The 26,259-nt window shown below is 39.7% G+C and overlaps 1 protein-coding gene and 1 long non-coding RNA gene across 8 annotated transcripts in view; one reads left to right on the plus strand and one right to left on the minus strand.

The window, feature by feature from the left end:
• The window catches only part of KIF23 (kinesin family member 23), a 41,215-nt gene that overhangs the window by 13,019 nt on the left and 1,937 nt on the right, over nt 1–26,259 (plus strand). The window contains exons 4-22 of one of the 5 annotated variants that reach the window (XM_013993340.3): nt 6,247–6,352; nt 6,618–6,754; nt 6,971–7,080; nt 7,976–8,146; nt 9,883–9,924; nt 10,590–10,702; nt 10,861–10,982; nt 12,544–12,646; nt 17,422–17,501; nt 17,585–17,704; nt 17,945–18,071; nt 18,395–18,553; nt 20,026–20,183; nt 20,791–20,964; nt 21,198–21,377; nt 21,662–21,973; nt 24,642–24,872; nt 25,817–25,899; nt 26,092–26,170. In XM_013993340.3, coding sequence (XP_013848794.2) covers nt 6,247–6,352; nt 6,618–6,754; nt 6,971–7,080; nt 7,976–8,146; nt 9,883–9,924; nt 10,590–10,702; nt 10,861–10,982; nt 12,544–12,646; nt 17,422–17,501; nt 17,585–17,704; nt 17,945–18,071; nt 18,395–18,553; nt 20,026–20,183; nt 20,791–20,964; nt 21,198–21,377; nt 21,662–21,973; nt 24,642–24,872; nt 25,817–25,899; nt 26,092–26,170 — 2,607 coding nt within the window. Of the gene's footprint in view, nt 1–6,246; nt 6,353–6,617; nt 6,755–6,970; nt 7,081–7,975; nt 8,147–9,882; nt 9,925–10,589; nt 10,703–10,860; nt 10,983–12,543; nt 12,647–17,421; nt 17,502–17,584; nt 17,705–17,944; nt 18,072–18,394; nt 19,385–19,803; nt 20,184–20,790; nt 20,965–21,197; nt 21,378–21,661; nt 21,974–24,641; nt 24,873–25,816; nt 25,900–26,091; nt 26,171–26,259 lie in introns of all 5 variants that reach the window. The other 4 variants (XR_014817476.1, XM_021100679.2, XM_021100676.2 and 1 more) reach the window with 4 other exon arrangements.
• The window catches only part of LOC106509080 (uncharacterized), a 39,997-nt gene continuing 16,677 nt past the window's right edge, over nt 2,940–26,259 (minus strand). The window contains exons 3-4 of one of the 3 annotated variants that reach the window (XR_014817579.1): nt 19,873–21,926; nt 17,689–19,406 (exon numbers count right to left, since the gene is read on the minus strand). This is a non-coding gene — a long non-coding RNA (uncharacterized LOC106509080). Of the gene's footprint in view, nt 3,136–17,688; nt 19,407–19,872; nt 21,927–22,588; nt 26,121–26,259 lie in introns of those variants that run through there. The other 2 variants (XR_014817581.1, XR_001306322.3) reach the window with 2 other exon arrangements.

The raw sequence follows: 26,259 nt of genomic DNA on the forward strand, positions 1-26,259 counted from the left end.
CAGGTCTCCTCCCAGTATCCCTTAGCTGTGGTGCTCTGCTCCCCAGCCCATAGTGCACCACTCCCTAGCCTCTCAAGCTGTCTCCACACAGCCAACTGTAGACCTTTCCCCAGAACTGACCTCTGGTGCCTGAATCTCAGCACCCAGTCCCTGCCCGAGCACCCTGGGCTCTGGTGTCCAGAGCAGTGGTACTAATTGTTTGCATGACTCTGTCTCTGCTTTGTCCTCCTTAGTCCAGCTGCTGAGCTTTTCTATGAAGCTTTGAGGTCCTTCTTTCTTGGCTGATCTCACCTGCAGTTAGGTGGCTTCCCAAGGTATAGGTTCCTTTCCTCTTTCACAGCTTCCTCTCAGGAGTGCTGGTTGCTGATTGCTTTTTTCCCCCTTTGTTCTTCCCAGTGATGTGGAGGGTTTCTTGTCTTTTTTGGAGGTTTAAGATCTTCTGCCAGCATTCAATAGGTGTTCAGTGTGTACCTTTCAGCACGAAGATGTGTTTTTTGATGTATTTTTGGGAGAAGTTGAGCACTACGTCTTACTCCACCATCTTGATCCTGCTCTCCAGTTGTTGTTGTTTCTTTCTTTTTTTTTTTTTTTTTTTTTTGTCTTTTTGCTATTTCTTTGGGCTGCTCCCTCGGCATATGGAGGTTCCCAGGCTAGGGGTCGAATTGGAGCTGTAGCCCCTGGCCTACGCCAGAGCCACAGCAACTCGGGATCCGAGCCGCGTCTGCAACCTACACCACAGCTCACGGCAACGCCGGATCATTAACCCACTGAGCAAGGGCAGGGACCGAACCCGCAACCTCATGGTTCCTAGTCGGATTCGTTAACCACTGCGCCACGACGGGAACTCCTGTTGTTTTTTTTAATTTTCAGTGCATTGTGACTGAGACTTTTGTGCAGTTCGGCCATAAAGAAATGTGAAGACAACAATTCTTAAGCAAAGTTAGACAGTGGAGGACTGGTTTATAATCTGTTCAGTGAGATAAGCTCACTGATCGAATGCTGGGATGCTGCAGTGATGTGAAATGGCTCTAGAGGTTTCTGAGCATTTACCTTCTGTCTCTGAAATTACCTCTCCCTGGACTGCAGACAAACAGCTCTCAGAGGGGCACCGGCCTTCGTTGTACTTTGAATGGCATTGACAGAGACTATGTGGAAGCCAGCTGGCCCACCAGTTTCCCCTCTTAATCTGCTTCTCTGATCCATTTCCAGAGCAGCTAGTCATCTTTTAAAGCAGAAATCAGACCGCACCATTTTCTTTCTTTATCCCTTCCTTCCTTTGTTTTTCTTTCTTTCCCTTTCTATCCCTCTCTCTTTCATTCATTCATTCATTCATTTGAAGTATAGGGAATTTACAATGTTGTATTACTTTCTGGTGTACAGCAGAGTGATCATTTATATGTATATATTTTTTCTTTTCCATCATAGTTTATTACAAGATATTGAATACAGTTCCCTGTGCTATACAGTAGGATCTTGCTGTTTATCTATTTTATATTTAGTAACTTGTATCTGCTAGTCCCAAATTCATAATTAATCCTTCCCCCTTTTTACCATTTTCCTATTTACAGCTCTCTAAGGAATAAAGTTTTTAAGTGGGCAAATTCCTGCTTAATCTGTCTGCTGTCTTTTGCCCCATCTCACCTCTTAGGACTCATCAAATCCTGATTTCCTTGGATAAGCCAGAATCCTGCCTCAGGCCTTGCTTTTCCCTTGGCTTATAGCAGGATGGCTCCTCATCCTTAGATTTTAGCTTAAATCATCTCCTCCAGGGGTGTCTCTAGACTACCCCCATCAGAAGTAGCATCCCTCCCACTGCTTTTCTGGTCTGCACTCCCTATACTCCCTTCATAGCACTTACCACAATTTATGGATTTATTTACTTATTTATTGTCTCTTTCCACTGGTGTAACACAAACTTCTAGGGGAAATGCACCTTATCTATCCTATTTACCAAACACTCAGTAAATAGAGATTAAGCATGAATGAATGGGCTGGGAAGGCTTCATGGAAGACTAGGCCTTTGAGGATGTAAAACAGTTGAGAACTGACTTATTAAGTTTTACTTATTTTTTAAAAATTAATTATAACAAATATAATTTTTAATTATAACTAATATTAATTATAACTAATTTTCCTTGGACAGTTAGGGTTGTTGATTTACAATATTCTGTAAATTTCTGCTGTCCAGCAAAGTAACTCAGTCATATATATATATATATATATATATATATATATATATATACACACATATACATACATACATACACATATATACACACATTCTTCTTCTCACATTATCTTCCATTATGTTCTATCATTAGTGATTAGATAGAGTTCCCTGTGCTGTACAGCAGGACCTCATTGCCCATTCATTCTGTATGTAATAGTTTTTGTCTATTAACTCCAAACTCCCAGTCCATCCTACTCCCTTCCTCTCCCCCTTGGCAACCACAAGTCTACTCTCCATGTCTGTGCAACTGTTTCTGTTCTGTAGATAGGTTCACCTGTGCCATATTAGATTCCACAAATAAGTGATATATGATATTTGTCTTTCTCTTTCTGACTTCACTTAGTATGAAAAATCTCTAGTTCCATCCATGTTGCTGCAAATGGTATTCTTTGTTCTTTTTTATAGCTGAGTAGTATTCCATTGTGTATATGTACCACATTGAATTTCACCTCTTTTTTTTTTTTTTTTGTCTCTTCCGGGGCTGCACTTGCAGCATATGGAGGTTCCCAGGCTAGGGGTCTAATTGGAGCTACAGACGCTGACCTATGCCAGAGCCACAGCAACACGGGATCTGAGCCGAGTCTTTGACCTACACCACAGCTCACAGCAACGCTGGATCCTTAACCCACTGAGTGAGGCCAGGGATCAAACCTGCAACCTCATGGTTCCTAGTCGGATTCATTAACCATTGAGTCACGATAGGAACTCCTGAGTTTCACTTCTTTATTACAGTAAATTTCATGTATGTATAAATAGTACAGAAAGTTTGGTAGGGATTAAAAGTTCTTACTACCTTGTGATAGAAGGCAACATAGGATAAAGCAAAGAGTGTTGGAATGGAAATGGCTTTGATGCTGATTAGCTCGAGGCTTGGGCACGTTCCCTCTTGCCTCAGTTTTCTTTACCTGGAAAAGAGTGGGAGTTTGTTTGTGAGGACTTGGAGGCCATCTGATTGACCTGTTGGCATTATCCTTTGTGCATCCTTTCAGTTCTAAGATTCTTTGTTCTTTCTGTGAACTCTAAAGCTGTTTTAGAATTAGAATAAAAACTTCTATAAAGGTGAAAGCTTAGCTGAGGTAGGTGGGTGATCTTTAACACGTTATAAAATGAACCATAATAACTAATAGAACCTACATCAGAAGTTGTAAAAATGAAATGATTCACTGTCATGCTAAGGCATTGTTTGACATACAGGTAATGCTAAGTGTCAGCTGTTGTCTTTTTTATGATGATGATGATGTATTTGAGTCCTAGTCTGTACATGTCTCCTTTGGATGCTAATTTTAAAAACCTAAGAGTCGGAGTTCCTGTCGTGGTGCAGTGGAATGAATCTGACTAGGAACCATGAGGTTGTGGGTTTGATCCTTGGCCTTGCTCAGTGGGTTAAGGATCTGGTGTAGTTCCAATTAGATCCCTAGCCTGGGAACCTCCGTATGCCATGGGTACAGCCCTAAAAAGCAAAAATAAAAATAAAATATAAAAACATAAAGAGTCAGGATGATGATATCTGAGCAGGCTGAATTTAAGGTAAAGTGTATACAATAGGAAAAGGGCCATGTGACAAAGGCTATAGTTCATAATAAATTCTAATGAATACTCATGCATCGAATAGCTTAGCATTGATATTCATGGAGCAAAAAACTGCAAGAAATTCAGGAAAACCACAGGAACAATTGCAGTGTCTGCAACCTAATGAAACTAGAAAATAAGAACAATAGAAAGAATAGAACTCTAGTCCCTGGACAAGTAGGACATTTTAATTTACATTGAAATATATTTATATACGCCAATCCCTAGTCTTATTTTCCAAGTAGGAGTTTGGTAATAATTTTGATACTATAGTTATACTTTATAATAGTCATATTTTGAAAGATTTGATAATTGAAGTATTATTTTTTATTATTATTATTTTTTGCTATTTAGGGCTGTACACCTGGCATATGGAAGTTCCCAGGCAAGGGGTTGAATTGGAGCTGCAGCTGCCAGCCTACACCACAGCACAGCAACGTAGGATCTGAGCCGCATCTGTGACCTATGCCATAGCTCACGGCAATGCCAGATCCTTAACTGAGTGAGGCCAGGGATCAAACCGGGTCCTCACAGATTGGATTAATGAACTGAGTCACAACAGTAACTCAGAATTATTGCTTTTTTTAAGGTTACAATTTATTTAAAATTTATTTCATGGAAGAACTCAGATGAGATTATATTTACAGTTATTTTCCACTTTTTAAAAAATAAGTACTTCAAAACTCTTGGTTTTATGCTGCTGTGCCATTTTATTTTATTTTTTTAATTAAAAAAATTTTTTTTTTGTTTTTTTGCCTTTTCTTGGTCTGCTCCCGTGGCATAAAAATGGAGGTTCCCAGGCTAGGGGTCTAATCTGAGCTGTAGCCCCCAGCCTATGCCAGAGCCACAGCAGTGCGGGATCTGAGCCGCCTCTGCAACCTACACCACAGCTCACAGCAACGCTGGATCCTTAACCCACTGAGTGAGGCCAGGATTGAACCCATAACCTCATGGTTCCTAGTCAGATTCGTTAATCACTGAGCCATGACGGGAACTCCTGCTGTGCCATTTTAAATGACATATTTATAAAGAAAAAACAGGGTTCCCATTGTGGCTCAGCAGGTTAAGAACTTGACACAGTGTCCGTGAAGGTGCAGGTTCAATCCCTGCCCTTGCTCAGCGGGTGAAGGTTTTGGTGTTGCTGCAAGCTGTGGTGTGGGTCACAGATATGGCTCAGATCTGGTGTGGTTGTGGCTGTGGTGTAGGCTGGCAGCTGCAGCTCTGATTCAACCCCTAGCCTGGGAGCTTCCATGGGCTGCAGGTGAAGCCTTGAAAAGAAAAGAGGAGTTCCTGTCATGGCTCAGTGGAAATGAATCTGACTAGCATCCATGAGGACGCAGGTTCGATCCCTGGCCTTGCTCGGTGGGTTAAGGATCCGGCGTTGCTGTCAGCTGTGGTGTAGGTCAAAAATGTGGCTCAGATCTGATGTTGCCGTGGCCATGGTGCAGGCCGGCAGCTACACCTCTGATTTGATCCCTAGCCTGAGAACCTCCATGTGCCATGGGTGTGGCCCCAAAAAAGACAAAACAAAAAAAAAGAAAAATAGAAAGCAGTAGAATAGTTTATGAAGTAATGCTCAAGGATTTTCACACATCTATGACTGAATGTTGTAATACCTTTTGATTTTGTCAATTAAAACAAAATCGAGGAGTTCCCCTTGTGGTGCAGCAGAAACGAATCTGACTAGGAACCATGAGGTTGCAGATTCAATCCCTGGCCTTGCTCAGTGGGTTAAGTATCTGTTGTTGCCATGAGCTGTGGTGTAGATCACAGACTTTGCTCAGATCTGGCATTGCTGTGGCTGTGGCTGGCAGCAGCAGCTCCAACTGGACCCCTAGCTTGGGAACCTCCATATGCTTTGGACAAGCCCCTAAAAAAAAAAAGAAAAAAGAAAAAAGGAAAAAAAAAAGACTTAGTTTATGAAGCGTCAGTAGATGTAAAATATTCTCTTCAGTGTTTATAAATATTTACCAGGTTATTGTTCGTGTAATGTAGGTATGTTAATACTTTTTTATTTATTATGTTTTGCCTTTTGTTTGTTTTTAGGGCCATACCTGCGGCATGTGGAAGTTCCCATTCTACAGGTTGATTTGGAGCTGCAGCTCACTGCAGCTCACTGCTGGCATATGTCACAGCTACAGCAACGCAGGATTCAAGCCATGTCTGTGATCTACACCACAGTTCATGGCAACCCAGATCCTTAACCAACTGAGCGAGGCCAGGGATCGAACCCACATCCTCATGGATAGTAGTCGGGTTCATAACCTTCTGAGCCACAACGGGAACTCATCTCATTACTTTTTTAAAGGTTCCAAGTTTGAAGACTTTATATTTTTTATGTGTCTAGATCTAAGTGTTCATAAAAAAATCTGAATATGTTTAATCAAATATATTTGTAGTAGATATAATGGAATTTCATTTATTTGCTTCTTTTTTCTTCTCTACAGACTCAGTATTCATTTAAGCAAGTATTTGGCACTCATACCACCCAAAAAGAGCTCTTTGATGTTGTGGCTAATCCCTTGGTAGATGACCTCATTCATGGCAAAAATGGTACGATTCTTAGAGTTCTGTTGAATTTTCATTTTTCTCCCTCTGATAAAACTTTTTTGATACTTAAATATATTTGGTTTATGTTTGGCCTTGAACCCAGTTAATTTGTCAGGGGGCTGTTACACCTGATTTTTTGAGCTGGTTAATTTTAAGTGTTATTATTATTATTTTTTTAATACAATAAAGAAATATTATAAGTGGAAGACTTTTAAGATATAATCCAGTGTGTCTCCTGAATATGTAACTCTGACTTACTATGTTGTAGGTCTCCTTTTTACATATGGTGTGACGGGAAGTGGAAAAACTCACACTATGACTGGTTCTCCAGGGGAAGGAGGACTCCTTCCTCGCTGTTTGGACATGATCTTTAACAGTATAGGGTCGTTTCAAGCTAAACGATATGTAAGTCTAATTCTTGGGTGTTGTGACTCTTACTAGAGGACATGGGGCCAAGATACCTGTGGGTACAGCATTATTAAGAACGAACTGGGACATCATTATGAAACCTTAAATATGTTTAAATATTAACTTTTTTATTTCTTAAATGTATTTAAATACATTTCTTACTATTTAAGTCAAAGTCTAAAAATCATGATCTGATTTTTGCCCCCACTTCAGGTTTTTAAATCTAATGATAGGAATAGCATGGATATACAGTGTGAAGTTGATGCCTTATTAGAGCGACAGAAAAGAGAAGCCACGCCCAACCCCAAGACCCCCTCTAGCAAGTAAGTAATTACGTTTGTATGTAACACTGGCCTCAGGACAACCCTGTCTGGTGGCCTTCTCAGTCGTTGGCAGTGGTGACCGTGAAGCAGAGAAATTGGTCAGACTGTTGACTAGTGAGATCAAAGTTAAGGAGTGGTGTATTTTTTTTTTTTTTGTCTTTTTGCCATTTCTTGGGCCACTCCTGCAGCATATGGAGGTTCCCAGGCTAGAGGTCGAATCAGAGCTGTAGCCACCGGCCTACGCTGGAGCCACAGCAGCATAGAATCCCAGCCACATCTGTAGCCTACACCACAGCTCACGGCAATGCCGGATCCTTAACCCACTGAGCAAGGGCAGGGATCGAACCTCCAACCTCATGGTTCCTAGTCGGATTCATTAACCACTGAGCCATGACAGGAACTCTGAGGAGTGTTCTTAAGTAAGTTTATTTGCTCAGATGTTCTGTTTGGTTTTGAGTGCTCTGCTCTTGAACCACTGTTTACAGACAGTGTGCTCTGGGTGGGAGAGGGTGTAAAAACAGGTACTGTGTATCTGGGAGGACATGGGAGAACTGCTGGCCCAACCTGGAGTATGAAAAAGGTGCTCTGTGCATTTCTGCTATGATGGAGGTCATTTAATTTCCCCTTGGGATCATTTACCTTTTTTTTTTTCTTTTTTTTTTTAATGGGCTGCACTCATGGCATATGGAGGTTCCCAGGCTAAGGGTCCAGTTGGAGCTACAGCTGCCGGATCCTTAACACACTGAGTGACACCAGGGATCGAACCCACAACCTCATGGTTCCTAGTCGAATTTGTTTCCGTTGTGCCACAATGGGAACTCTGGGATCGTTTACTTTTAATATTGACTCACAATGTGTAAGATGAGACCTTTGAGCTTTTTGTTCCTTTTTTCAGACGACAAGTGGATCCAGAGTTTGTAGATATGATAAATGTACAAGAATTTTGCAAAGCAGAAGAGGTCGATGAAGATAGTGTCTATGGTGTATTTGTCTCTTATATTGAAATATATAATAATTACATATATGATCTATTGGAAGAGGTGCCGTTTGATCCCATAAAGCCTAAGTAAGTAGTGAGAGAGTCCCTTCTTAGCTGTTTAACCTTGGTGAAGTCACTTCACATCAATGAGCCTTAGTTTCCTCAACTATAAATGGGGATAAAGCTTCCTTTTGTTTTCAAGATGAAATATAACTCATATTTCATGCAGTCGTTGCTCAATTAGTAGTTGGTTATTAGCTAGTCATGCAGCTGTATTAGGAAAGCCAGTGGGTTATGGCAGCTAAGGAGATTATTCGTCTTAGACTTTATTTTTGAAAACTCTTAGCCCTGGGCTGTATTTTGAGAAGGGCCTTAACTGTATAAAGATGTGCCCTGGGACCACCTTTTAAGAACCTGACATATGTTGGGAGTGTGTAGCCTCTAAGCTGTATCTGGTGATCCTGACAAAATAGAGCCTAAAGTTGTCTGCACAACTGATACTCACAACCTTCCATCACTTAATTAGGAGTGACATCTGTATTGTCATTCCACTAGAGTTAAAATACTACTTCTTAGATTTCCTTGGATCTTACCCTACTGAGACTGAAGACCAATTATAACCTGGCATCACAAACTGCCTTTGTGCCAGAGCTAACTCTGGAATTTCATGTTTAGCACCACTGTCTTGTTCCTGAGTTGATAGTTTTGTTCTTTATTATTGTTTTTTTTAATAGTTATTTCCCCAATACAATTTTTTTTCTACTGTACAGCATGGTGACCCTGTTACACATACATATACACATTCTATTTTCGCACATTATCAGGCTCCATCATAAGTGACTAGACATAGTTCCCAGCGCTACACTGCTATGCTAATCCATTCCAAAGGCAATAGTTTGTATCTGTTAACCCCAAGTTCCCCAACCACCCCATTCCCTCCCCTTCCCCCTTGGCAACCACAAGTCTATTCTTCAAGTCCATGATTTTCTTTTCTGTGGAAAGGTTCATTTGTGCCATTTATTAGATTCCAGATATAAGTGATAGCCTATGGTATTTTTCTTTCTCTTTGTGACTTACTTCCCTCAGTAAGAGAGTCTCTCTAGTTTCATCCATGTTGCTGCAAATGGCATTATTTTCTTCTTTTTTATGGCTGAGTAGTAGATAGTTTTGTTCTTAAGCTAAATGCTTATCTTCAGTGCTGTCTTGTTAGTGCCTCTCAAGACATAAATATGAAGCCCTGTGTCATATATTTAACTTCTGTGTGTATGACTAATCAAATATTGGAGGAACAGCTAGAGTTGGAAAACCATTAGGATGAGAACAGGTGTCAGCATATCCAGTTTTATTTACTTCAAACAATTTACAGACTAAATGCCTTCGCATTTGTTTCAAAGTGTCAGTTGTGTGTACCCATCTTCCTAAACTTTTGTGATATCATTCATTACTACCCATTAGTCTATGTCTGCACATGTGCCAAGTTTCTGTTTGATTTGTTCTAAATGAGATTATTTTCTAAGAAGCTTATCTTGTTTTATTATGCAAAGGAATACTGACAAATGTGACTGCATGTCTTGTAACCTTTCTGGTAACTCCTTGAATGAACTCAGGGTGCTTATTTGGCATTGAATTCAGATTTTGTTAGGTGGTATTTAACCTGCTTTTTTGAGCTGGTTGAGGTTTAGTTTTTAACATAATGAAGAAATACTGGAAGTGGAGGATTTTTAAGATGTAACTCATTGTGACTGCCACATACTCTGGACTAAACATGTTGCTGTGATGTGGCTGCTGCAGAAACAGTAACTTCTACCTTATTCCTTTGGTAGGTGGAACAGTTGCAGCACACCCATGAGGAACACTGAGTTTGTGTATGTGATGGTGGTGACTCTTTTCTGAAGGAGAAGGGTGCAGTTATACTAGTGGGTGGCACCTGTGGCATGTTTGCATGTAGGTGGTTTTTCACTGGTACTGGGCTGTTTGCTGCCAATAAGCCCTTCCTTGCTTCCTGAGAAATCTGCCATTTATTGACTAATGGTGGCTGGTAAATGTTTCTGCCCCCACCATTCACAAAACCAAGGCCAGACTGGCCGTACCTTTCTCATCCTCCCTTAGGCTAAAACTTGACCAGCCACTTTGAAAGGATTGCCACTCCTGGTATATACCAAACTCCTTCTGAATTTGTTCTTTGTTGACACTGACGTCAGAACCACCTCTATCTTTGATCTTTTAAAATTAGGAAAATGCTAGATTTTGATGCTAAACCTGTGCATGTTTCGGTGCTACACTACTACTTTGACCTCTAATTGTTTAGTAAGTGTTGTTTCCTGTGCTTTGTTAGAGCAAATTAGCGCAGAGCTTTTAAAACAAAATAGATTCCTATCATGTAACTAATCTTGACTATCTTGAGTCTTGCTTAGGCTTATTTCCATTATAAAAATGGATGTCATGTTGGCTGGCATTTTAGTCTCTGTCTAAGTTGCACTATTAGTACCTCACAATTGAGGAAGCTAATTTTCTTTTTTCTTTCCCATAGGCCTCCACAATCTAAATTGCTTCGTGAAGATAAGAACCATAACATGTATGTTGCTGGATGTACAGAGGTAGAAGTGAAATCTACTGAGGAGGCCTTTGAAGTTTTCTGGAGAGGTTAGAAGCAGAGCCAGAATAACAAATATATACAATGATAAATGTAGTCCTGAAAGCTGCTACTCTAATTTTCAGCAGTACTTTTTGGTTTGGTAGAAAGTTATATACACTGGAATGACTTGGTTCAAGTTTGATCAATGATTTCTCTGTCACCATAGGCCAGAAAAAGCGACGTATTGCTAACACACATTTGAATCGTGAGTCCAGCCGTTCCCATAGTGTGTTCAACATTAAATTAGTTCAGGCTCCCTTGGATGCAGATGGAGACAATGTCTTACAGGTAAAGCTGTAATGCATGGAGTTTTTCTTGTTCTCAGTCCTTAACTTTGGGAATTAAGAGATAAGTTGTGGAGATTTCATTACAATGAATATTGTTCTAGAATTAATATATGTGTAAGTGGTGACATTTTAAAAAAATTGTTCCATTAATTAGATAGTATAGTTTTGGGAAACTGGCTATTAAATCTTAAAACCTGGAATTTTGCTGTGAAAAAGGTTTACAAATCTTTATAAATGCAGAGATAAAACAGTGAATCAATATATTCTTGTTTTGGCATTCTCATCGTGGCTTAGTGGTTAATTAACCTGACTAGCAGCCACGAGGATGCAGGTTCGATCCCGGGCCTCGCTTAGTGGGTTAAGGATCCAGTGTTGCCGTGAGCTGTGGTGTAGGTCTAGACGTGGCTCAGATCCTGCGTTGCTGTGGCTGTGGTGTAGGCTGGCGGCTACAGCTCTGATTCGACCCCTAGCCTGGGAAGTTCCATGTGCCACAGGTTCGGCCCTAACAAGACCAAAAAAAAAAAAATATATATATATATATATATATATATATACATATATTTGTATATATCTCTGAAGGCTCATTTTGTATATAGAAATTCAGTTAATGGTTTTAAAATGTCAGCAGCTAACTTTCCAGAGTAGGTACAATTTAGGAGTGGCTAATTCTAAATTGTTCTCTTGTCTGATAGGCCAGTAGGGCCCCCATCTGCTGATCACTGTCTGCTGCTGAGCTTGTCATGCTACAAGGCTTGTATCAATTATAACAGCATTTGAGTCCAAATATAAATCATTTAATAACTTTAAGCTATTAAATGTAATTCAGTGCAAAAAAAATCATCAAATTGTGCTATATTATGATGGTTTCTAGATGGCACAGCATGGTGCTGAAGACCACCAGGACTTGAATTCTGATTCCTATTCACTTACTAGCTATTTTGCCTACTTGTAATATATTCCTTGTAATGCCGTGAGGATTAAAGGAGGTAATTGCATGTGAAGTTCTTAGTCCAGTGCTTGGCTTACACTCAGCACTTGGTCAATGTTAGCAGAAAATGCTTCTAAGTTAAGCCTCCATATACTTGCTTTCCTTTGAACCACATGTAATATTATAACATCAGTTAAGGGTATCTCTTGACTTCCATTTCTTATAAAAAATTATTAGAGAGTTAGAAAATTATTAAGTATCTGATTACAGAAATATTTAGGATGGCCCTGTTCTAGACTATTTAGGAAACATTTTCTGAGCTCCTGCTGAATGCTAGGCACTGTTCAGGGTGGTAGAAATGAAGTGGTTGGAAGTCAGAATCCCTGCTTTCATGGACCTTACAGTATAATGTAGAAGACTAGACAATGGGCAAGATATCATTAATGTTATGAGTATACATATCACAGGCTTTTAGCAAATTCTTCCCCTGAACATGTATCTTTTGCCCCTGCTGTACATTTTGTATTCTGCAAACATAGTTATGAGACTTAATTTGATTTGACTATATTTAAAGAACACTGTAAGCCAGTTATAACTCATGGTTATGTTGTTGGCATGATGATCTTCCCTTCAGGAAAAAGAACAAATCACCATAAGCCAGTTATCCTTAGTAGATCTTGCTGGCAGTGAAAGAACTAACCGGACAAAAGCAGAAGGGAACAGATTACGTGAAGCTGGTAAGCAGAAGCATTGTGCTTATTTATTATTGCAGCTTTCAAAAACTTGCAAATGCCAGTTTATTGTCTGCTTATTGATAGGTGGTTTAAGCATGACTGACTTAAATTTGACAATTTAGAGGCTAACTTGTCAAATGCCAATGCTTTTCCTTTAGTTATGCTGGTTTGGTATTGTTCTGTTACAACGCATTGTTTCCTTTAAGAATGAAGAAGAGTGACTAAAATCAATATAAAATAAGTTTTGGAGTTCCCTTCATGTCTCAGTGGTTAACGAATCTGACTGGGAACCATGAGGTTGTGGGTTCCAATCCCTGGCCTTGCTCAGGGGGTTAAGGATCCAGTGTTGCCTCGAGCTGTGGTGTAGGTGGCCAACGCGGCTCGTATCCCATGCTGCTGTGGTTCTGGTGTAGGCCGGTGGCTACAGCTCCAATTAGATGCCTAGGAACCTCCATATGCTACAGGTGTGGCCCTAGAAAAGACAGAAAGACAGTAAATAAATAAATAAATAAATAAGTTTTATTCATATGGAAAGAATCATATCTGTTGCTAACATGTCAGTACTGGGTCCACAAAATTAAGTGATTTAATGGTTATTCCAACATTCATGGTGGTAAAAATCTGTTTTTGGACATTGGAAAAATACTTGGGCACAAGATCCAATTGAAAAGAAATCTATGTGTGTCTTTTTCAATTTTTCATTTAACACAGCCATTCCTGTTATGATGTTTTATGCAAATAACACTTATGGAGAACCTGCTGTGTGACAGAAGTTAAACACAGATGTAAAAAATTGAGACCTGCCCTAGAGAGCCCAGTCTAGTAAGAGAGGCAGATAATGGGAGCATTTCAGGAGAGTATGAGGGAAGTAAGTGTACGGTACTGTGGGTTACAGGGCAGGGCTGTTCCATCCATTCTGGTGCTTTGGAGATGAATGTGCAAAGCTGACACTTAAATTGAGGAGTGAGCTCTATGAAGGATGGGACTGAAAGCATCATTCTGAGAGAATATGACACGGTCAAGGTTACTGAAGTGGAGAACTGTGACCACTGAGGCAGGAGGGCAAGGCAAGGTCATGAAGACCCTTGCCTATCATATTAGAAAGTCTGAATTTTTTCTTGAAGGAGTTATGGTGCCTACCAACTATCGAGAACTAGTGCAGGAGTTCGCTTTGTGGCTCAGTGGTTAACAAACCCATCTAGGAACCATAAGGATACGGGTTCGATCCCTGGCCTCACTCAGTGGGTTAAGGATCTGGTGTGGCGATGAGTTACGGTGTAGGTTGCAAATGCGGCTTGGATCCCAAATTGCTGTGGCTGTGGCTGTGGCTGGCAGCTGTAGCTCTGATTTGACCCCTAGCCTGGGAACTTCCACATGCCCCGAGTTCAGCCTTAAAAAGCAAAAAAAAGAAGAAAGAAAGAAAGAACTAGTGTGTATCATAGTATTTACTACACATGGTATTGATATCTTGATTCTGACTTTTTAGTATTATATCATACTCATTTTCAGATGAGGCACCGGGTTGGAGGAGGTTCAGTAATTTTTTTTAAGGTTAGAGACTGGTTCAAACCCAGGTTGGTTGGATTCTTAAAACTTGTGTCTTTCTGCTGTTATACAGCCTCCCCTTAAAGTCAATGAAGGATTAGTCTTTCAGAAAGATCGTTTTCCCAGGGTTGTGGATTAATTTACCAGAGGCAAGTCTAGAGATGTGAAAAGCAGTCAAGAACCTCTTGCAGGAGTTGCCGTTGTGGCTCAGCAGTATCGAACCCAACTAGTATCCTTGAGGATACAGGTTCAATCTCTGGCCCTGCTCAGTGATTTAAGGATCCGGTCGGTCTTCCTGTGAGCTATGGGGTAGGTCGAAGACAGGGTTCGGATTTGGCGTTGCTGTGGCTACGGCATAGGCCAGCAGCTGAGCTCCGATTCCTCCCCTGGTCTGGGAACTTCCATATATTGCAGGTGTGACCCTTAAAAAAAGCAAGGAAAAAAACATTTTGCAGTAATTCAGATAATCACGTGGTGGCAAAGATCAGACAAAATTAAGAGCCAGTTAGGAAGTAGGCCCATGTGAATGTAGGGAGGAAGGAAGAGAAGTAGATAATCAAGGAAGATCCTGACTGAGAAGCAGCTTGAGGTGCAAGTGTGTGGTAGTTAAAAGAGTTTTGTGTTGGATACATTCAGTTTATTCAAGTGCAAGTGGACGCAGAGGTACATGGACTTGGAAAGAGAGAGATGAGACCCGAGGATGATAGGTTTAGGCGTTGCCAGTAAAGACATGATTGAAGCCATAGGGGAGATAAGATGATTCTTGGAGAACAATAAGGAACAAGCTGAGGGCATAGCCTTGGGGACAACAAATCCTTGAAAGGATGATTGATTTAGAGAGCCTGAGAAGTAGAGAGTCGGGGTAGCTGTGTGACTTGGGGGCTTATGAAATGTCTCAACGTACACACACACACACATAGAACATATATGAGAAGAGCATCTGGAATCCAGATCATCACTGATGGGAAAAGAGGTTTACCTGGAGTGGGAAGAAAGTAGAAACTTGAGGAGCTTCTGTTGTGGCTCAGTGGTAAGGAACCTGATTAGTATGCATGAGGATGTGGGTTCCATCCCTTGCTTTGCTCAGTGGGTTAAGGATCTGGCGTTGCTGTGAGCTGTGGTGTAGGTTGCAGATGCGGCTCAGATCTGGTGTGCTGTGGCTGTGGTGTAGGCTGGCAGCTGCAGCTCCAATTCGACCCCTAGCCTGGGAACTTCCATATGTCCAGGTGCAGCCCTAAAAAGAAAACAAAACAAAACAAAAAACAAAAAGAAACTTGAGGGTCTTGATGGCTTTGGGAGGAGAACCAGAAAGGACTATCAGTGTTGATATGGATGAGGAATAGGTGTGACACAGCTAGAGAGTGAGAACTAGAAGGAAAGGAGATTGTGGCTGGAACACACAGCCACACAGCCTCAGGTTTCTAGAGGTGGTGCAGTTCTGAGTGACATGGTTCAGGGTGTGGCTACAATGGTAAAGAGAGAAAGATTTACTGGACTTGTAGGAGGTCAGGCCCTCTGGTGGCATGTTACAGTGACCTTCCTCATAGATTGAGGGTCATAGCTAGGAACCAGGAAAGTGTTGCTGGCCTCCCCCTGCTCACCATCCTTATAAGATGCCAGGCTTTAGAAAACAAGCAACTTTTACTCACAAGGTGGTACTGAGGGAAAGCCCCAGCTTTGGGAAATAAAGGTAAGGTTGCAGAGTTTGCACCATGGGGATGAGGCGAAGCTTGTGGACACTCTCAGAATATTTTAGAGTGTATAACAAAATACACAATTACAAAAGGAGCCAATTAGACTGAAATGTGTTTTTAAAAGTGTCCTTAAAACCTTTGTCATATAGTAATTTATGTGCTTTATTAATGCCTTAAATAAAAACCCACCAGCATGTCTAATAACTATGTAATTTCAAAGCAGTAATGAACATAAATTTTTTGAGATCAGCAATAAACTGTACTGTGTTAGAAAACTATCTATGGCTTCTAATGATAAAAATCACAGGTACTACTGCTGTGGTTTTTGGCCTACATTCATAAATGAAGAAATAAGCTGAACTTCAGAGGTCAATAAAAATAGAGGTGTAATTTATTTCCCATCCATGTACGCAGACTCCCTGAAATGTATCCATGGACAACACACCTCAGGTTAGGAACCCCTGGCTCTTAGGGGAAGGTGGGAAGTCTGCTAACAGGAAGAGGGGTTTGGGAGAGCACAGTGGAAGAAAAGGAGGAAGGACCCTGGGAGCTGGGGTCAAGGAAGAGAAAGCACGAATCATGGTCTCCATCGAGGTACAGATGAGCTCTGTGTTTTAGGAGGTGGTAAGAATGAAAGCATGGTGGTGGTAGCTGACCTTAAGGTTCCAACATGAAAAAAATCCTTGTGTACTTTTGGGATCTGTGCAGGTGAGCTCTCCTTTTACTGTTGGCTTCATGGGTCTGCCTGACTTGCCTTGACTCAGAAGTTCAAACAAGCATGGTCAGAAGAGTTCCTGTTGTGGCTCAGTGGGTTAAGGACCCATCGTTGTCTCTGTGAGGATATGGGTTTGATCCCTGGCCTTGCTGAGTGGGTTAAGGATCTGGCCTTGCCATGAGCTTTGGTGTAGGTCGCAGAGGCGCCTCTGATCTAGCGTTACCGGGGCTCTGGTGTAGGCTGGTAGCTGTGGCTCTGATTTGACTCCTAGCCTGGGAACCTCCATATGCCGCAGGTGCAGCCCTAAAAAGAAAGAAAAGAGTAATCAAGACTAACAAGTATGTTCTGCCTAAGAAACCCATGTTTATGATAGGGGACAGATTGAGCTGGCTCCTAAGACATTTGATTGGTAGAAGCAGGAGCTCCTCCTGGTGCAAGGGAGACTTCAATGTCTGGATGGAGTCCACTGTAGCCTGAAACGGTCATGCTTTAGAGAAAACATTTTAATATGAGGATATCAGACACCTGCATCTGATACACTCTTTTACAGAATTTAAGATTTGGAAGAAACTTCATGGGTGATGACATATAATGCTGCATTTAGTGGAGAGTCTCTATGACACAGAATCCCCGAAGGATGGTATTTACCCTCTCCTAAAACAGCAGCAGATACAGACAGCTCTTTAATTTGAGCCACTACAAGTCTGTCATTTGTAATTTCTGTCTAATAGTTCTATGAAGTAGGGATTTCATAGGCAGACGGTCCACACTCTAACTACTCCGCTGTTGTCCTCAAATGTCTTCTGTGTACATTTTTCTGTCAGGGAACATTAACCAGTCACTAATGACGCTAAGAACGTGTATGGAGGTGCTGAGAGAGAACCAAATGTATGGAACTAACAAGGTAAGCAGCAGCCTTTGGTCCTCTGTGCAGTCTGTCTGTGTGCATTTTCTGCCTTATGTATTTGGATTTGAATGTGTTTATAGATGGTTCCATATCGAGATTCAAAGTTAACCCATCTGTTCAAGAACTACTTTGACGGGGAAGGGAAAGTACGCATGATCGTGTGTGTGAATCCAAAGGCTGAAGATTATGAAGAAAGCTTGGTAATTTTAATGTCTTCATCCTATACAGTCTTAGAGCTTCTATAGAGAAAACAATTATTTGGATGTGAAGAATAATAACATTTTGAACATTTTTTAACATTAACACAGAACCATTAATTTTTTATAGAAGTTAACGAAAGACTAATCTATTATTTCCTTTACTAATTTCTGAAGAAAGACTTGTATATGCTTATTTGTTAAAACAAAACAGAACAAAAACAAAACTATTTTATATCTTAGCAAGTCATGAGATTTGCAGAAGTGACCCAAGAAGTTGAAGTAGCAAGACCAATTGACAGGCCAATATGTGGTTTGACACCGGGAAGGCGATACAGAAACCAGGCCCGGGGAGGCCCTGTTGGAGACGGTATGAGCTGGTGTTATGTCATTTGCCCATGATTAGTCTGTCTCTCTTTAAAAAATCTATTTCACATAAGAAAACTGTTTACTTCTTTTCCACTCTAGAAGCAAGGGCAAAAAAAAAAAAAAAAAAATCTGAACCAAAGAGATTTCTTTTGTTCAGATTATATATAACTTTTTTCATTTTTCCTTTGTAACTCATTTTTAAGGAAGTATTATGACAACAAATTACACTGTTAATTGGACTGGGGCTCTTATCACAGTGTTAAACTTATTTGAATAACTTTTCTCTCCTGTGTAACTAACTTTTTATTATTTTTAATAACACAGAACCGCTGGTTTCAGAAATGGTCTTACAAAGTTTTCCACCTTTGCCACCCTGCGAAATTTTGAATATCAACGATGAGCAGACGCTTCCCAGGCTGATCGAGGCTTTAGAGAAACGCCATCAGCTACGACAAATGATGACTGATGAGTTTAACAAACAAGGTTAGGGCCAAACTGTTCCTAGGTGTTTTAATGCCAGAAATCTGCAGGGAGTCCAAGTTCTGTGGTAGGATAGAATCTTCAGGGAAGGGTTATTTTAACTTGCAGTGCCCAGGGCATCATTTTATATGCCAAGAAGGCAAAGCAAAAGAAAAAAGTGGGTATGAATTTCTTTCTCCCTTTTAAAAATGAACAGTGATGAATATACATTGGCTACTTTTTATTTCCCACTAGTTATTTATTTGCAAGGCATTTAACATGTGTTACAATAACTGTATCTTTGAGAAAATTACTTAATCCTCTATTTTTTAGCTTCCCTGTCTGTAAAATGGGGATTATGACTGTTCCTACCTCAGAGGGTACTGAGATAATGTGTGAAAATCATGTAGGATAGTGAACAGCCAGCTACACAATAAGTGCTCAGTGAATGTACTTACTCTTCTTATCATCCTCATAAAATGTGAGATAATTAGTATTTAAATCCCCATTTTGAAACAAGTAAATGTGCTCAGAAAAATAACTTGCCCACATCACATACTTAGCAGTGTACGAGGGGTTTCAACTTGAATATAACTGTTCTTAAGTCTAGTGTTATTTCTGGTTTTGGATTTGTTCTGAAGCAAATTATTTACCCATAAGGTGAAAACAGGGAAGGGGATGCTAAAGTGCAAAATGAAAGACTTAATATTTTTTTTTCTTTTTTTTTTTTAGGGCCACACCCTAATATGCCACACCGTGGCATATTGAAGGTTCCCAGGCTGGGGGTCTAATCAGAGCTACAGCAACACCAGAGCTGTAGCAACTCGACAGCTACAGCAGCGCCAGATCTGAGCTGTGTCTGCAGCCTACACCACAGCTCATGGCAACACTGGGTCCTTAACCCACTATGCAAGGCCCAGAGATCGAACCTGTGTCCTCATGGTTTCTAGTCAGGCTCGTAACCTGCTGAGCCACAATGGGAACTCCCAAGACTTAGTATTTTTTTCAGTAATAAACAAAAAGCTTCAATGAATGTCTCTTTTGTGGATTTGAGAATCAAACTCCTAACTTCCTTCCAGACTTGTTTTCTAATTACAGACTTTCAAAGAGGGACTTGCTGCAGAGCTACGTTTTATAAAAACAGTGGTTAATAAAAACTGACTTTGGAGTTCCCGTCATGGCGCAGCGGTTAACGAATCCGACTAGGAACCATGAGGTTGCAGGTTCGATCCCTGCCCCTGCTCAGTGGGTTAACGATCCGGCGTTGCCGTGAGCTGTGGTGTAGGTTGCAGACGCCGCTCGGATCCCGAGTTGCTGTGGCTCTGGTGTAGGCCGGCGGCTACAGCTCCGATTAGACCCCTAGCCTGGGAATCTCCAATCTTTGGGAGTGGCCCAAAGAAATACCAAAAAGACAACAAACAAACAAACAAAAAAAACCTGATTTTGTTGGTTATTTTGGAATTGGAGTAAACTTGACCTGTATGCTTTTGTTTCAGCTATTACTTTTAAAGCTTTGTTGCAAGAATTTGACAATGCAGTTTTAAATAAAGAAAACTACATTCAAGGAAAACTAAATGAAAAAGAAAAGGTGATCTCAGGACAAAAATTAGAAATAGAACGACTGGAGAAGAAAAACAAAACTTTAGAATACAAGGTTGGTTTTGCATTCTTATAATGGATGTTTATGCTGGCCCTTTAGCACTGGTCTCTGACTTACCTGTGGGGGCCCACACCTGCTGCTTCCTGGGAATTATCACTTGGTCATTTACTAGTCTTCATCCCATCTCAAACAAGAGGAAATGTGAGTGAAAAGCATAAAGGGACCAATATACGCTTTAATTTTATGAGTTGGACTTTAGCAACTGAAGAGATGGTTCTAGAGTTTAGCTTAGACTACAGCTTGTTTTTTGATTTAGGACTCTGTGATGTGTTCTCTCACTTACTGAGGATCACCTGGGACACATTCATTCTAGAGAAAAGCTCATCTCAACCAGTACAGTGCTCTCTACTCTGAAAATAGCCTAAAGATAAAATTTTAGGCCTTAATTTTAGGGAAAAGTAATTTTCACATGAAATCAATTTTAACTTTGTCTTTCACTGAGGACCTTACTTAAAAGTTCTCATTTCTAGGAATGGAGGTGGAAATTTTAGAGGGAAATGCTTTCTCCATGGTTTTTCTTTCAATACTTGCATAAGCAGACTTTGAGAGATTATCTTAAAGCTACCTTAAATGTTTACATACCAAATGGTCTACCTTCCAGATTGAGATTTTAGAGAAAACAACAACTATCTATGAGGAAGATAAGCGCAGTCTGCAACAGGAGCTTGAAACCCAGAACCAGAAACTTCAGCGACAATTTTCTGACAAACGCAGACTAGAAGCCAGGTTGCAAGGCATGATGACAGAAACAACCATGAAGTGGGAGAAAGAATGCGTGAGTGTCACTCCTGCAGTGCTCATTTCAGAGATGGATGATTTATTTCAAATTGCAGTATTCTGAATTACTGTACGGAGTTGGGTAGGATTTTAGTGGTGGCAACAGTAGTTGCTTTTCAGCTCATTTTACTTCTGGGAGAACTATCACCTCTAGGTATGGAGTGTTTAGGTAACTCGTGCACTTGTTTGATATAACTGAGTAGAATATATACTGCCACTGATAATCTGCAGGAGCGCCGAGTGGCAGCCAAACAGCTGGAGATGCAAAATAAGCTCTGGGTGAAAGATGAAAAACTGAAACAACTGAAGGCTATTGTTACTGAACCCAGAACTGAAAAGCCAGAGAGACCCTCTCGGGAACGGGATCGAGAAAAAGTTACTCAGAGATCTGTTTCTCCACCGCCAGTACCTGTAAGTTATTTGTAGTTTAATAACTTAGTAGTACAAGAGAAAATTTGTTCAGATTAGGTGACGATTTCTGTGAGAATCAATATTTTGTTTTATATTTCTTATTTCTCTAACTTCTGTTTATAACTATTTTAAAATTTAGTATAAACACAACTTTAGTATACAAATTAGTAATTTAGTACAAATCATTGTAATGTTGTCTTTTTGTGCTAAAATGATAGAAAAGAAGTGAATTATTTCTCTCAGTTTTTCAGTCTTGCTCATTAATTTCTCTTCACTTTTTTTAGCTTCCTAGTAACTATATTGCTCAGATTTCCAACGGCCAGCAACTCATGAGCCAGCCGCAGCTACATAGGCGCTCTAACTCTTGCAGCAGCATTTCTGTAGCTTCCTGTATTTCGGAATGGGAGCAGAAAATTCCTCCGTACAACACACCTCTCAATGTCTCATCTATTGCAAGGCGTAGGCAGCAGGAGCCAGGACAAAGTAAAACTTGTATCGTGTCAGACAGAAGGCGAGGGATGTACTGGACTGAAGGCAGGGAGGTGGTTCCTTCATTCAGAAATGAGATAGAAATAGAAGAGGATCATTGCAGCAGGGTTAGTGCCAGTAATGTTTTAAAGCATTGTAGCAATAGATTTTAATCTTGTGGTTTTTTTTCTAACTTGATTCAAAAAGTTCAATGGAAAGATGGGTGAACTCTAATATAACAAGGTCTAATTTTTCTGTTAGTTAATTTGAAGGATCAAATCACCCTGAAACTGAGGCCGAGCTCTTCATCTGAAAAGGCTTCTAAACCCATGTGGCACACAAATACTGCCTGGTGTTCAGTGAGAACACAGGTCAGTGGGGCACCTCCCGGACTCATCTGTGCTTTTGAGCATCCACGCAATTAGTGACTGAGTGTCTTAGAGCACACTTCCATTTTTTTCTTTTGATTTCTCCTAATTAATTTGATTTTTTGCCTGTTTTTAAACTTCTATTTAAAAATTGCTTTCCCAGACTTTATTTTGAAAATAGATTTGTAAACATGATTTTTCTTGAACCTTTGAAGTAAGGAGTAGACTTCATGGCACTTCATTCCTAAACAATGGGGCACCCACCTACATAACCACAGTCTTTTTTCACACCTAAGAAAGTTAGCATTAACTCTGAATATATACCCTCCAAAATACAGTTCATGTTTACACCCCCCCTGTGGCCCCAAGAATGGCTTTTCTTTTTTCAGTCCTTCATACATTACACATGGTTATTATCTCTCTTTAATCTCTTTTAATATAGTCCATCATCCCTTTTTTGATTTTCATGACATTGCTTTTGAAGGCCAATTGTTTTATAACTGCTGAGGGATGGTTTGCATGTCCAATAAATTGCTTTTAATCTCGAGACCTTTATTCTCAATTTACAAGGGCTCTGCCTCATTCAAGGGTATTTAAACAAATTAATGTCTATATTTTCTTCTTAAGGATTAAGATAATTCCTCTGACTCTAAGTGAACTAAGTTGATATTGTAATTTACATTTAGTTAAATTTTAATAGCACTTTAGGATTTTTTTCTTCTAAACAAATGTTTTTTATAGTAAATATTTGCCTTAGCTTTTCTTTGTGGCATAAATTAGGGGTGCAGAAAAATTTCATTTAGGTGGCATGCATTCCCAATTATTAAGGGATGGTGATGAATTACAAGGTATTTACCAAAGCAACAGAATTCTAAAGTCGCTTAAGCTCTACCGATTTTTGCTTTAAGCCTTTTTAGGGAGCAAATTATGGTGACTGGTCTTTCTGATCAATTCTAATAAATTCCCTTATTTCATGCAAGTTGCTGGACTGAAAACTATTCAAGGCCTGCTTAGGCTTGGTCAACATTAATGTAATATCTAATTTGGCTATGAGCTATTTAAGAGGACTTACTATAGAGTCTTTAATTTGAAATCAAAATCTCTTTAGAAGTGCAGCAGAAAAGTTTAGGCTAGTATCTATGCATATATAGGTTGGTTGGTCAAAAATTGTTAGTGGACGGAATATTTCAGTGAGGAAGAAATTTTAAATATCACTTGTTTCATAAATGATGGTAGATTGTTAAGGACTGTCATCTTTCCAAAGCTTATTGCTAAATGTGTTCAGGATGCCATCACCTTTGCTAAATGGTAGGTCACAAGAGCTACTTTTCTCCTTGTTCAGCATTAATTAAGCCATTTTATAAGAATGGAAAACTTCCTGCTTGTTGTAAGGCTCCTGCTTGTTGTAAGGCTCCGTCTTCCTTAGTGGCAAACTCTATTGTCCATGTTTTATTTTTATAATCATGAATTTGTCACTGGCGCCTCATTTGTTTCTTATAATTGTATAGGGAAAATGCTTTAGTTCTCCATATAGGCATTTTGAAATCAGATGTTCATTCATATTTGAAGCATTGAAGGATTTGGCCTGTGACAGACTTTCATTTGCTTGCAGTTTTGCAAAAAGATGTTTGCAAAATTACAGAGAAACTATTAACTATATTTTATATGTGAATTATTTTTTCTTAGGCCGAATGTGCTAAATTTAACTTTTCTAGATTTACATAACATTTGACTGGAAGCATCTAGCTTTTTTATTGTACAATAGAGACTCATTTGACAGTATATTCTTTTTCTGGTTCTTGGAACCTTTATGAAATGTTTTAGAAAAAAATAGTTGGTATGTTTTGGCCATTACTGTGCCTGAATTTTTCATGAAGTTCTGTTTCGAGATGTTTAAAAGTACTCTGAGGTATTTTTTTTTTTACATTCTTTCAATCATGTTATACATAGGGTTCTTAGGATACCTTACATTCTTTAGCCTTTTGTACTATGCTGCTCTGTCAGCTTTTTGTGTATGGAACAGGAGGGTTGTCTGTTTTCATAAATAAGTGTTCTCTCTTTTGTTTAGAGGCCTATGATATGTTTAGGGCTTTTGCTGATCTTTTTGAAGCTTTTAACATAGTTGAATAGATTACCTCACAAAAGCAGGTACAAATAGTGGTTTTTAATCAAGAATGCAAAATGAATTATTTGTCTCTAATGTATATTCCACACACAAGCTGGTGTTGGGATGTTTGTTGCCTTTGTGTTGAAATACAAAGAGAACATTTAAATTGCTCGAGTAACATATTGAGCTTTTGAAAAGGTTCATTCATGCATTTGTTTTGATATTTTCACTAATGTAGCCAAACCTGCTGCACTTCTAATAGTACCCTTAAATTAATTCTGGGTTATGCTTGTTTCTTGATTCTTCTTTCAACCTGATCAGAACGCACCACCAATTCGTCTGCGACACAGACGATCTCGCTCTGCAGGAGACAGATGGGTAGATCATAAGCCTGCCTCTAACGTGCAAACTGAGACAGTCATGCAGCCACATGTCCCTCATGCCATCACTGTATCTGTTGCAAATGAAAAGGCACTAGCTAAGTGTGAGAAGTACATGCTGACCCACCAGGAACTAGCCTCCGATGGGGAGATTGAAACTAAGCTAATTAAGGTAAAAAATTTACACAAGAGAAAATATACAAGTCAGCTTAACAAAAACTATTTACTCTGGTAAATTACGTACTGGCAGTGTCAATTGGAACATAAATGGGTATTTGACTAAATCTTTTTGTTAGAAAACTAAAGTAACCACGTTATGAATCTGCTAAATTGGGACTAAACCTGCATATAATCTGCTAAATTGGGACTAAATTTGCTACTTTCTGTTGAATGAGGCTTAGAGTCTCAAGTCTGTTAGAGGAACTCCAGATCCAGTATGTACTTTTAATTAATATGTATTTTGTGTTAACCCCTACTTAAAAAATAAGCCAAGCAAAGAACTCCTACCTTGGCTTTATGCCACTTGAAGATAAAAAGCCCACATTAAAATTTGACCTATCAAAATCGTGCAGTATTGCACTACCCAAAGCCCTATCCCTGCTCCCAGAATTTTTCTTTGATCCGAGTCAGTTAATAAAGTTAGAAGACAAAAAAAAGGCAGGGGGTGGGGGGGATGTGAGTGTTACATTTCAAATTCAATTTGGGGGATGGTTCTTATTAGAAACTATAGTTACAAATAAGACTACTGTCATATGAATATGAGGGGGGTGTACATCTAGAAAGGCGATTATACTGCCCCTTAGAACATTCAGAGATTCCTAACAGATTTCTTGATCTTTAGTTAAGCTTTTAAATTATAGATTGAACAAAAATGAATGCTATTTTCTACAACTAAGAATGCTACTGATTATACTGCATTGGATTTTCGTGTATAGATTTGCATACATATCTCTCACTAAAGTGTTTTTATGGTATAGACCCAGCAGTCCAAGCACCATCTGGTTTTGTGGATGGGAGTCTCCATGGAAGAACAATCTTAAATTCAATTTGAAATATATGTATGTTTATCATGTGGATGTATCAAAATGTAATGGTGACCTTCTCTCCTGGCTGTAGGGTGATGTTTATAAAACAAGGGGTGGCGGACAGTCCGTCCAGTTTACTGATATTGAGACTTTAAAACAAGAATCACCAACTGGGTGAGTAATCATCAAATGTCTTTCTTTAGAGGGCTGTCATTTTCTCAGCTGCTCATTCTTAAGGAACAGATTAATCTGCGAAATAATTAATTCTCTGAAGAAGTATATATGCTATTTCCCTATATCTGCTATTTTTCCTGTTCTTAAGATGCAAGAGTAAGTGTTACATTGGTGTCTCCCCCTTTTCCGTAGTCGAAAACGAAGGTCTTCCACAGCAGCACCTGCCCAACCAGATGGAACAGAGTCTGAATGGACTGATGTAGAAACAAGGGTAGGTGTAAAACATCTTGCTTAAAAAAATTAAGGGTGTCATATTCTAAGCCCCGCAACTGCAGCTTTTCATGCTCTTTGAAACAGCTC

Source organism: Sus scrofa, chromosome 1, assembly GCF_054392235.1.
Source record: "Sus scrofa isolate SSC_HxYL_T2T_F1_AM1 chromosome 1, Sscrofa_HxYL_maternal_Yorkshire_Landrace_v2.0, whole genome shotgun sequence".
In the NCBI taxonomy this organism is placed as follows: Eukaryota; Metazoa; Chordata; class Mammalia; order Artiodactyla; family Suidae; genus Sus; species Sus scrofa.